Genomic DNA, 12,706 nt, shown 5'->3' on the forward strand with positions numbered 1-12,706 from the left:
CAAAAAAGGGGGTGGGGGAAATCCGTTTCTTTTATTGCTGAATCCACCTTTGATTAAACTGTGTCTTCCAATAAGTCCAGCGTGACAGTTCAAATATAAGCAACACGGCAGACACATAATGCTCCTCGTAAATCTTTTTTTTTTTCCTTTCTTTTTTTTTTTTCATCATCACATCGCCTATTTATCCTTCAAGCACAAACGTGTGCTCATTTGAATCATTCAACACAGGTGAAATTTTTAATCTGTTATGTGGTCACTTGGGGGATTCTCTGCCTGGGGAAACTTCCCTCTGTTTTTCAAGTCCACTGACCAGTCTCTGAATGCTTTGCAGCTCATTAATGGAGTCTTTGACGGATGTTTTGGGGGATCCCGTTCTCTGGCTGGATCCAGCCTTGTGGTTGTGCTGCTCAGACTCGGGTGTTGTCTCTCTGCTGCCTGACTTTGACGACTCGGATTCTGTGTTCAGGCCGCTCTGTAATCCGGTGGTGAGCAGGCTAGAGGTCTGGGGGATCGGCATCGGTATCTGGTAAGGGCTGAAACGCAGTCTGGGGCGGGTGCTACCCAAAAAAGGGTTTCGGCTAAGCGAGGTGGCTGCACTGTTGGCTGGCAGGGCAGAGGCCGCTGCAGCAGCGGCTGCCATATATGTGTATGGGTATGGTAGCAGTCCCCCAAATGGTGGCATTGAAATACCCTGAAAAATAAAATAATGTTTAGGTATGGGCAGGAGGTAAAATGGAGTAAACACTTACTGAAGTGTAAATGCATATTGCTCTGTTTAGCCTTAGGGTAACTCCTTTAAAGGCATTTGAAGCCGTGGCAGGTAAAGACAAATGAAATAATCATGTTGTGTAACATAGCTGAACGGATACAGAACAGACTCGTCTCTGAGCCAGCCACACTCTGCACCTAAATTGTTCCACTGTGTGACAAGTATTTTGAACTGTTCTACATGTTATCAGAAAACCGATAAAAAAAAATCATGTTTATTCACTTCAACATTTTATAGATTAACCTTGTACATTCTACAGTGAAATAACATTCACAGTGAAGAACAGGCGGTCGGTTTCATTCAAGTCTAAACTTGTTACTGCAAACGTTTACCATCACAGTTCGAAACCATCAAGGTCATGTCACCTTGTATCTGTACATCAACAATACTTTTCATTCAACATTAAATACGATCTGATGTTGCTCATATTCCAACATGGAGGAGCATACTATTTGCATTCTTTCACATACACATATGAAAGATCATAAAAAAATAGTGCATCATTTAACTCTTTGTTTACCTGAGACGCGAGCATGTGTTGTGACAGGTGGAATGGGAAAGGATTAGGCGAACTTGCACTCTGGGATGACAAGCTTCCATTCTCCAGTCCACTCGCTCCAGACATGGATGCCAACAAGTGTCCCATGCCCATTGTAGAGAAAGCACCAGGAGCCATTGCAAACTGCCCGGGATGGATGAAAAGTGGTTGTCCCGTGTTGAGAGGGTTAAAGAAATGCTGGCTATGTAAACCTGACAGGGCCAAACTCTGCAAGTGACCCGCACTAAAGTGCGACGGGCTCTCGGTCTGGACCATCAGAGGGGAAAAGCCCTCTTTGATCCCACTCAAGCCAACGCAGTCCGCCTCCTTCTTAGAAGAGTCCGAGTCTTTCTGGTTTCTGCTGTCTAATTTGTCTTTCTCGATGTTTCTGATGCTGAAAACGCTGTCGTTCTCTTTCCTCGAATCCGAGTAGTCCCCCTTCTTGTCCAGACCAGGCCTGTCTTTCGCTCTTTCCTCACAACGAGGGTTGAAAGGAGAAGGTGTTTCTGGACCTGGGCTGCTAACTCCAATGGACTGGTCCTCCTGGGGGTCCAGTTCCTGATCACTTTCAGTGCAGGTTTTTTCATCTGAAAAGTACCAACCAACCAGCCAACCAACCAACCAACCAAACAAACAAACAAACAAAAAAACCCACGTTACAACACATAAATCACATATGGTGACAGAAATAATTTACAGTTTACCATTCCAAGAGAAAACCATTTCTAGATCTGGTTTTGTGGAATGACTTTAAATGGTTTACTGTTAATTTCTTCCCCCACGGAAACCACTTCCTTTCAGTGCACCAAATGTACTTTTGTTTACGCCTTGTGTAGGCTAGTTTTTAACATTTTAAAGGCAGCACTAAATCGTACCTTCAGACTTTGTTTGTGTTAACTGCTATTTAAATTAAGAATTAACAGTTCTTGTCCGAGAATAAATATTGTAAAAAAAAAAAAAAATAGTCACATGTTCAGACTTAAGGACAAAATGTCCATAGAATTCTGCCATTGCAATTCTTCACATATTGAGAGTGTGTCTAGATGGCGCAATGAAACAGATTGCTGAAATCCCTCATATCTTGGACGGATTACATACATTATATATATTGAAGTGAGATCACGTGCTTATGAGGCTACTGATGCTCTAAATCCCCTTTCCCCCAAATTCCCCCCTTTTTAAAGTGCCAGTGCCTTGTCTATAAATGTGCCCAGTTTCAGCGTATTAAAAGCATAAATAAACGTGCACACATTTTTGTCTCCCTATCTAAGCTATACGCTATGCATAGGCTAAATACGGTATATCATTTCCAAACCCTACAAAAGCCAAGCACTGTAAACGCGTACCTCGACCACTCCTGTTAAACTTCAGAGGACTGGTCACTGGTCCAAGAGGAGAGCTGACTGAATCCCTCCCGGTAGTTTGTTCGCATGATGAGGCGTCCGAATCGCCACCATCCCTGTCCACTTTACACTGATCTTCATACATCCGCAAAGATGGAAGGGTTAACTGTTTCCTAAAGACCCAAGTGAAATTACTTTAGTGCATTTATTGAAAAAATATATATACATATATGGTTCAGCCTAAAATAAAGTAAAAGTAATATCTCATATCTAGATATTTTTCCATAAAAACAGTTAGGTGAAAACAAACCCCAGAGCTCTGTGTTTCTCATTGTGACATTCAATACCTTTTTTCTCTCCTTCCATTTCCTGTGTCTCTGAATCCTTTTGCGAAGGGGTTATTGTCAATTTTTAGCTGTGTAATCTGCAAAGAGAAAGGGAAAATAGGTGAGTGCAGGCCTGTTTCGCCATTTTTTTTTTCTTTCTGTTTTTATGGGCATGCATCAGCATGTCTTAGCATGGCGGTTTGCATAATCTCTGAAGAAATGCCATCATCATTGAGTTAACTGACATTTGTAGCCTACTCCGACACGAGGATGTAACGACATTCCCATTTTGTGCAGGAGTAACAAAATTCATGCCAAGCCTAGATATTTAAATATTTTACTGGATTATAACATATTTTGCCCGTAAGTAAACTGTACTGAAATCTACCTAGCCGCCTTTTCAAGTAGTTCTTTTCCCCATTCGCTAAGACTGTGGATTTGAAATAGTCTAGTGGAAACCATTTGTTTGTTAATTGTACATTAAACGAAGGCTTTTGTATTCTGAAAAAAAAATCGTTTATATGTTCTCATATTACTGAGACAATATGCTGCTTTAAGGCTAAACTTCGCCTTGGATATACACTCGGTGCTTGCAGTAGATCGAGGCAGCTCTTCCAGTGCCTGTTTGCATCTTACGTGCGAGGCCTTTCTCTGTTGTTCATTGCTCGCACTTTTGCTGTAGTGAATTGTTACACCTGGATCGTATTGCTCTGGAGTTTTTAAGTAGCCCATGAAAATACCGTCGAGACGACGTTCTCTCTCATCGATAGCGACTTAATACAGCTAAGTTTATAAGACTGTACGCACCAGTGCCCTAGCACTTGGACCAGAATCTCTATTTAACAGTGAAATATGTACTGAAAAAAAATCCTCACAGTGAGTGAGTTGATGACACTAAAATTACAAAAGTTATCTTTTTAATTTACCCTGAAAACAGAAATAAGAAAGATTAAAGGGGAAAGAGCTCTAGGAAAGAACTTCACCTGAACTGGGTCGTGATCTTACAAAATGTCGCGAAGTGCATGAGGGAAAACTGAAAGTCAGCGAGCATGAGAACTCAGTGCTTAACTTTCTTTCTGCTCATAACTTACCTTGTCATTCTGATAGGCAGTGACGGCTATAAAGTCAGTCTCTGGAAATACGTATGTCCGGAAGGTGCTGTAAGGAAGCTTTAGGATGTCGTTCGCTCGCACGATATGAAATCTGGGCTGGTATTTATGCATCGAATTCAGTATAGTCTGGAAGAAAACGTGTGTTTTCTTTAAGAAAAATCAGTAATAAAACTGTTATTCAAATGTTATTACATTTAGTCTTATACACAACAACAGCAATAATCGAATAATTACTGAGTAGGGATAGTAGCAACAGACAAGTAGGCCAAACTACAACACGGATAGTATTCGACTACTCATTACTGTAATAGTTGTTTGTGGTTATCCAGGCCTACACATCTAATCATATTAATCACCATCTTACATAAATAATTTAGCTGTATATACATGAAAACAGAGGCCAGAGTATCAAGGATTTGCATCGGTCGCAATGAAGCTAGCAGGCTGTTTGTGGACTGTTGACGTATGTTGGTAATTTGCGTTTATACTTAAATAAAATGAAAGAACAGGATTAGCGTCTAGTGTCTTTGAATCTAAAGAATATATGACTTCCTGTGACCAATAGTCATTTATTTTTAATTCAGTCTCTCTCTCTCTCTCTCTCTCAGCTTTCCACACTAAAGCTACACTTAAAGGTCAGACATTGAAATCACTGTGAGGAACTAACAACCGCTCATTTCCATATTCTGCTCTTGATGTATTGCGTAAGTGGAGAGATCCAGTAAGACTTAGCCAAAAGTGGTCTCACTACTGCACAAACTGTTCCTCTCTGTCCCTCTCCATGGTTTACAGTGCGTCTAAATCACAAATAGGCCTAGTCCTGACTTGTTTTCTCCCCTTAATCCCTGTTGAACAAAATGCCGAATATTCAAATAGCAATGATACCAACGCTAAACTGAACAAATGGTGATTTCATATATGATCAGTGACATTAAATCAGTGTTGCCGAGTAAGAAAACACCGAAAGGAAATACGTCGACCAATTACAAAGAATCATTTACTCTGTAGTCAGCGCTTGCAAACAAAATTAAATAAAATAAAATGCAGATTAACTAATAGCTGCATCTCTAGTCGATTAACTGTAAACCACTTCGATAAATACAAACATGGTATATTTGAAACATCCTCATGATCTTTTATCTAATCAGTTTTGCGCTGTTGATTCATCAAATAAATAAATAAATAAATAAAAATCATACTAAAATATCGTCGTGTTGGCTAATCCATTTTCTAGGTGCTGACTAATTTGAATGGAGCAAATAGATGACCTCTGTAAAAATAAAAAATGCGACAAAGGAAAGCGTAATGGCCTAAAAATACACTCAGAAATAGGTTAATGGGTAATCGCGCTGTGTGTTCAAACCAAACGCAAAAAAAAGAAAGAAGGAAAAAAAATCTCAAAATGTGTATATTTTAATCTGGTACTTACAAATCCATGCTTATCCGAAATATTGTTCGTCAGTTTAAGTTTGTGGAAAGCAACAGGCTTTGCCATCCACTGCTCTCCAGTTGCTGGGCTGTCCGGATGGATGTACATTCGTTTGGGCATCTCCGGATCGGCTTTTCCTGCTACCATCCATCGAGAGTTGTGGAACTTGTAGCGACAGTCGTCAGCCGCAACAATATCCATCAAAAGGATATATTTGGCTTTTTTATCGAGACCATTGACACGGACTTTAAACGGCGGAAACATTCTTCTGTAACGGACATAAACAATAATATTAAATGTTAACGGCATTGCATGAATAGTTTTCTTCTAGTCCGTATGACTGTTGGTTATTCCAATGAATAGGCGGTCTAAGATGAGTATAACTTCCTTACTTAATTCCGTAACATTAAGCGTCATATTAAAAATCATAAATAAGACAAATCCACGCACAACACTGGAACCCCCTTAATTTTGAGATCAGATAAAATATTGGCCTGAGAAACTGGACGACAGTATTGTGCTACATTACACAACAGTCTTGTAGACGCGTACGAAGGCCCTCTTCTTTTGACAGTGCACAGCGATGATCATTGATTTAAACATATTGAAACGCTGAAATACTTTCAGATCTAGAATCCATAATTAGCGTTCAGTTTTAACGAAGGGAGAAATAGGTTAATATTTAAGGCACCCAGGAAACCCCCAGTGATTTTAAAAGCAGCTCGTATCCACGAGGAAAATAGAAAATGAACATCAAAACTATTCTTTTTTACTGTTGCGTCTAGTCCCCATTTTTGCAGGAAAAAAATACATGTGTCAGTACAAACAATCTATTTGTTTTTCGCGTTGTTTTGTTTAGCATTAGCCTGCTTTCTCATTCACAGTAAAACGTGCATACAGATTAAAAAACAAAAACTTCCTTTACCTTCCGGATTTTGTGATGACCATTTCTGTTCCAGTTTTGTGAAATGTGTCCCAAAGTTCCTTTGCTTCTAACGTGACTTTCGGGTCGTCTTCTACGTCCTCCTCAGGCTCCAGGCTCTTGAGTGAGCGAAGATGAGCCGCCTGGTGGTGGTGTCCCAGCGCAGCGTGTAAACCAGCTTCTGCGGCTCCGGAGAGAGCATGGTCCGCCAGTGGTTTAGTGAGACCCGGGGGCAGAGTTAGAGTCGGGAAGAAAGAAGGCTGAGCAGCAGCAAGGAATGCTGACATGGGAAAGTCGGCCGGCCGGTGAGCGTGGAAAGGGTGATAAGCCATGGTGGTCCCCGTGAAAACTGGATCTCTCATCGGTGCATCTAAAAAGCGAGATGAAAGTATTGTATTCTAAAACGTGAAGCCACAACGCCTATGTGTTCGGATGACAAAATAATCGCCCTCTTGCAATTGACAGGAGCACTGAACAATTTTAGAGAGCAGTGCCAACAACGAATGGACAGACGTTTCCAGGAGTCCTGGGAGTAAGTGACTGGTAGGCTAATGTTACTCCGGATGCTGATGCTCCACCGTAGCTCCGAAATAATATCCGTCAAAAAAACAACATTGACACTTCAAGGCAGACTTAGGAATTCCCTTCTTCATCCAAATTCACTGTGTAAAACGGAACAACTCAGAAAATGAAGATGTGAAAATCAGAGGAACTGAGTTGGAATTGGAAGGTCTTGCCCAGACCGCGGAAGAATTGTGCCTTTCTCGCATGTCCCTCCTCTCTGGATCCCTATACTAATGAAGCAAACCTTCTTGATTGTCGATTTTACGCTTTCTGGACCAATTGTAGAGCTCCATAGGCGTGGTTTTGACAGCTCCAGCCAAGATCGGGAAGGGGGGGCTAGAAGGTGTCGGAAGCATTTGCAGTAAGAAAACATGTCAACAGAATAAAATATTAACCAATGACAGAGTAAAGATCTGGAAATCCCACCCCCGAACTCATAACCAACTGCAGAGCAGTATTCTGTCGAAGGGTGGTGGAGGGAGATCTTGTGCCGGCTGTTATTTCATCGCTGTGCCGCGTTCCTTTTCTCAGACTGAGAAAACAACTCACGTTATCCTGATATCGGACATTAACCGAGGGCAGACACTTCACATTGCGCCACAGCTCCTCAAAACATACTTAAGATACAAGTTTAATTTAATGCTTAATGAAATGTGGGTGGACTGGAATAGGGATTCAGACTGCAATACCACTCAGTAGCCCGTCATTCTCACTATTAAAATCATTAGATGCTTCTAAAGCCCACAACTTTTGAGCCTACAGATAATACCGCAGCCTAAAACATTTTCACAGGTATACTTCTGAGGCTAAATATCTTAATAGCAAAGTCCAGGAGTAGGCAAAGATGTTCATCTCGAATTTCAAAAGCTACTAAGTGTAATCTCACCACTGAATAAAAAAATCGCAAATCCAAATAAGCCGCGGTAAAACACGGCACACTAAGAACCCTACAGGTTTTGCCACTCAGACGCACACTCGTATTGAAATAAAGCAGGGTGTAAGTATCAGAGAGTTTTCTGTTGTTATGTGACAGAGTTCAGTTTTATGAAGACCAGAATTATACAAAGACGAGAAGAGCAGACAGAACTGTGCTGTTCAGTCTAACTACAGCTATTCATTAACCTCACCACAAGATACATACGCAGGTCAAGTAAAAGCAACTCGTAGGTCTATAATCAACACTAGAATTACAATTTCACTGCTACGATTGAAACCAGCTACACGAAGACGCGTGTACCTTTAAGAGGTTTGTCCACAGATCCTTGATTAAGTGGGACTCCGTTTGTTAAAGAGTGCTTGGCGCCAGTCTGCTGGAGTCCCACAATAAGAACCTACTGCTGTCACTTCATATTTAGCCCTAAATCCTCAAACAGCATGTTCCGTTCCCCAAACTGTTCTATTCAACTTACAGGTTATGTGAGATTCAAGACGGTTAATTCTCTTGTTGCAGTATATTTGCAAGCAACAATTATAAGAGCAGTAGCTATGGACTCTTTAAGCAAGTTTCTTATTTATTTATTTATTTATTTAAGGGCGAATTACAAATTTACAAATTGTTTTTCGCTTTCATGTAAGAGTTTTAATATTAAAAGAGTCTTCGGCTACTAACAACTAGACACATGAAAGAGCACTGAACAGTATCTTATATGAAATTTGGTTGTCACAGTAAATTATTTTGATCATGAAGCCAATTGGAATGCGCTCTCTGATAATGCTCACCGCAGACATCTGAAATGACTTCATATCTAAAGTATGCAACAAGAGTACCGCTGAGAGAGCACCACAGGTTGCTCCTCTGTGCATTTGTTGTCATTAGCGATCCAAGAAGGTCTACGGGATCCAAGCCGTCATATATAAGTGGAGGGCAATTTGAATTCCTATGTCACAACATCTGCGAACGTATGGTCATTTTTTTTAATCGGGCGTGGACAAAACATAATGCCAAAAAGAGGAAAAGGTCGTCAGAAGTGTGTCTGTGGATAATCGGACACGGGGAAATGGAAACAACAAAGATTTTCGTCTTCATGGTAAGACTGTAGTCCATTGCCTCTTGCTCTGATAGGAAACCACAATTTAGCCGACTGTGGCAAATTTACTGTCTGATCAGGCTCCAGGAGGATCAAGCTAGCAGGTGTTTGTTTTTACCGCAAGATCTGTGAAGACGACGTGTTTTATTGTGCGATATGTTGTAAAAAAAAAATGCAAAATCTGTTCCGCCTTTCAAGTCAAATATCTATCTACGTCAAATTAACCACAGTGATTATTAGCTCCATACACGAGAGTGGTTAAATTGATGCATGAGCAATACCGGACCAAAAAACAAATTTATTTGATGTCTCAAAGGTGAAAGCATCAGATGAATATATGCTCCTGAATGTAGTAGTCTAAAAGTTGTACAAAAACAGTAGACCAAAGTAACATTGGGTCTATCACGATATTCGCAGTCCTGAAACTTTCTCTCTATTTCTTTTTTTTTAATATATTTTTCAGCATAGGTGTGTTGTTAGCATTATTTGACCCTCATAAGGGGACATTATGGTGTGTTTAGAGTAAGGTTTTAATATGGCATAAACATGCACTTGTCTTTAAGAATTAATAACATTTGCTATGTTCAAATGAGAACTTAAGATTGAATAACACAATTAATGTCAATATGATCACACTGCAATTAGGAAGTTCATTTAAATAAGAAAGGAAACTACAGTATATCTTTAAAGGATACATTCTGTATGCTTAAAAGCACACGGGAAAACCGTAATGCTTTAAAACAAAACAAAACAAAACAAAACAAAGACCGGTTATTTTAAAATACAGCTTTTTTTTGCATTTGGTAATATGTATTTGGAAATATTCTGCTGAAAGACAAAAACACTTTAACCTCACTTGAAGGAAGTTAATGATTTGCCATGTATATGCAAACTGGACTAATTATATAAACAATGGTCAACGTTGTGCTAAGTTTATTTGTTCTGGGGAGAGTGCGCAAAGACTTAATGACCATGGTGGACACGGTTTTCTTTGAATACTACCTTGCTCCCTCGTTCAAGAGACGCTGCCCTTTCACTGAAGAGACGTCAAAGCTTATTATATTAAATGGTCCCAATGTTTAAGATTTTGAGCGAATCTCATATGCTTACGAGGGCTTTTCGCGTTACGCAGTCCAAAGAAAAGGTAATAAAATTATTGAAAAGCCAACAGAGGAAACATTATAAAACGTTAAAGTAAATACAATCACAATTTATCACCATAGCACTTGATTAAGTTCTTTTCCAATATTTCCAGTGTTATCGCAATAACGTAGCATCCCGTTGTAAATGCTCCTCTGCTATATTTATCCTGTAGAGCCAATCCTTGGCGCCAGACCGTTTAAGACCTGTCAAAGTTCTTCATATTTCTCCGTCACATGTACACCCAGAGCCTCAAACTCGACAAACTCCGCTCTGCACTCACCCCTCCCCTTTCCGTTGTTGCAGTCCCTGCATCCCTCGTTCACTTTCTCCTCATTCAGAATTTAAAAGTTGCCTATGTTGTTGAAATCCCGTTCGCGACAGCAACGTGGAACGTCTGCAGTGTGTTACTCGTATGATGTGTCTTTAACCCGAATCAGCGGAAGAAGGGTTCCATGCTAATTACGCAAAGATTGATTGTGATCAGATCTACTACCATAATGCGATACAAGCTCACACTTACATTCTAACTGTGCTAAATTAGCAAAGAGTTCTCAAGGTTAAAATATAATTTTATGATAGAGCATTCAGCAACACATAAATTAAGGTTAGCAGCAAAGAAACCGTCTTAAATTAAAAAAGAAACTGTTAGCAAAGTGCATCATTAAATGTAATACTTGTGTTTTGATGGCTATCACATATGTTTCTACCAAGGCAATGTGTTTAAGAACGGGTATTCTAAAATCACCACAATTTCAAAAAAACATTTTATTATTCTCAGACGTGAGAGAGACTGCACTCTTTTCACAAAGGTAACCTATCAGGTGGGGGCGCCAAAATTTGTCCGACGGGCTACAGAAACTTCCCAGTAATACCTAATTACTAAAGCATTTTTAAGGAAGTACTAGTTTAATAACACGATAGTGTTAGAGAATAAAGTGTTCCGCACTGTCTTTCGTAAATATAAATACGTTTGATGCCTTACCTATGTTTGATTTTATTCATCTAAGTGAATAAGAGAAAACAAAATACGACAAAGCTTAGGAAAACAATATTCATCGCTAATTAAAAACTGGGTTGTATGGACTCACTGAAGTGAACAAAGCCTAAATAAGGTTTGAACATTAAGCTGGCCACTTAAATCAACTATTTTCCTTGGCATTGCCTTTATAAGTCTTCTTTGATCAGTAAGGCCTGGCCTGTTTTGGTCGGGTCAGTGGTGCGGCAGGTGAGTGGAGTTTTCAATTAAAACCCCCTCCATGAACCGATACGACAGTAAAATATTAAGTCTTACATATTATAAAAAACATGAAGAGCTCTACCGTAAGCTGTATCATTTATAAAATTTGATCTTTACATGGCCTTCTGGATTTCGGTCAATTTGGAGGAATTTGCAGAGGATAAAAAGGACGGTCATGTTTATGTAGCCTGAAACGTACATCCTCTTTTTTTTTTTTTAAATCAAGAATAGCTTCGGCATGATAGCCATAAAGGAATGGAATATGGTTGCGAACATACCTATGCGAATGTAGTCACAAACATGGAGATATTTTTTATGCGCACTCATTCTTTTCTGTTAAAGATTTTCAATTAATTCAGAGTAATAACTCTAACTCAGTAGCACCTGATCAAAATTTAGCAAATTCTAGCATAATCTCCTCCGTCATGTTCTGATGTAGAGGATAGCCATTAAAATAATAGTCGTCTTAATATTTTGCCCCCTTAAAGAGCAGAGAATGGCATAAGAAATTAGGCATACACACTGCATTTGCTTTTCTAATGATAAATTAATCCCTGAATATTGAATTAAGACCCAGCACCACGTTTCCAAGATAACCCTTTACATATTAAAGGGAGACGCTGGATGATACGTAATAAAGGGGTAGGCTATATCAATTAACTTCGCAACAAATCCTCCTGAGACAGCAGCCTTGCTTCCAGCTTCCATATATGGACATTATATTTAGAATTCAGAAATTGATGAAATATCATCAAGAGATCTATTCACAGTAGTTTAAATCGATAAACGTCAACAGCATCAACACTTGGCAAAATCAACTCTTAATTGGTAAAAAAAAAATCGAGTTCTTATACTGACCCAGTTCTTGATATCATTATCTACGATTAATAACATGTATAGGCTAGTAGTAAGGCCACTACACCTTTATTAATGACACGAATGGAAAGCATATGATTTAATTACATGCATTGCGGTGCCTGATGAAAACTTACCTTAACGTACGACTATCTTCGACAACTGATAAGACTAATCATCAGTTACTCATAAAAAAACAAGCAATGTTAAGAGAGAGGCCCATAGAACAGGAAACGCGGAAAAGCGTCCTAACTGATCAATCTTGATTAATTATTGATTTTATTAATATGATTAGATACATTAATTTCCTTGACAGAAATTTGTAAATAACATCGTCATCCACGGGTTGCGAATTACATTAAACCACACTTAAATGACAAATGTACTTAAGAAATCGGGGCGTAGAAAATATTATATTAATAAATTAATTATTCATGCGCG

General features: G+C 39.3%; 1 protein-coding gene across 1 annotated transcript; it reads right to left on the bottom strand.

Moving 5' to 3' along the window:
- Positions 1-214: 214 nt before the first annotated feature.
- Positions 215-6,807, bottom strand: tbx2a (T-box transcription factor 2a). Its single transcript, XM_030792741.1, has 7 exons — positions 6,443-6,807; positions 5,518-5,785; positions 4,068-4,214; positions 2,998-3,074; positions 2,654-2,823; positions 1,290-1,894; positions 215-691 (listed from the first exon to the last, which is right to left on the bottom strand). Exons 1-7 carry the CDS (start codon positions 6,799-6,801, stop codon positions 254-256), a joined length of 2,064 nt encoding a protein of 687 aa, XP_030648601.1. The 5' UTR covers positions 6,802-6,807; the 3' UTR covers positions 215-253.
- Positions 6,808-12,706: the final 5,899 nt, after the last annotated feature.

The sequence above is a fragment of the Chanos chanos genome, chromosome 15 (genome assembly GCF_902362185.1).
Source record: "Chanos chanos chromosome 15, fChaCha1.1, whole genome shotgun sequence".
Classification (NCBI taxonomy): domain Eukaryota; kingdom Metazoa; phylum Chordata; class Actinopteri; order Gonorynchiformes; family Chanidae; genus Chanos; species Chanos chanos.

Bases quoted from the DNA above. Each gene is read 5' to 3' on its own strand.
- tbx2a (XM_030792741.1), bottom strand. From the start codon at position 6,801: ATGAGAGATCCAGTTTTCACGGGGACCACCATGGCTTATCACCCTTTC. The intron at 4,215-5,517 runs GTAAGTACCAGA...GTTTTCTTCCAG, and splicing joins TTTCGGATAAGCATGGATTT to ACTATACTGAATTCGATGCA. The intron at 692-1,289 runs GTAAACAAAGAG...TTTATTTTTCAG, and splicing joins AACACATGCTCGCGTCTCAG to GGTATTTCAATGCCACCATT.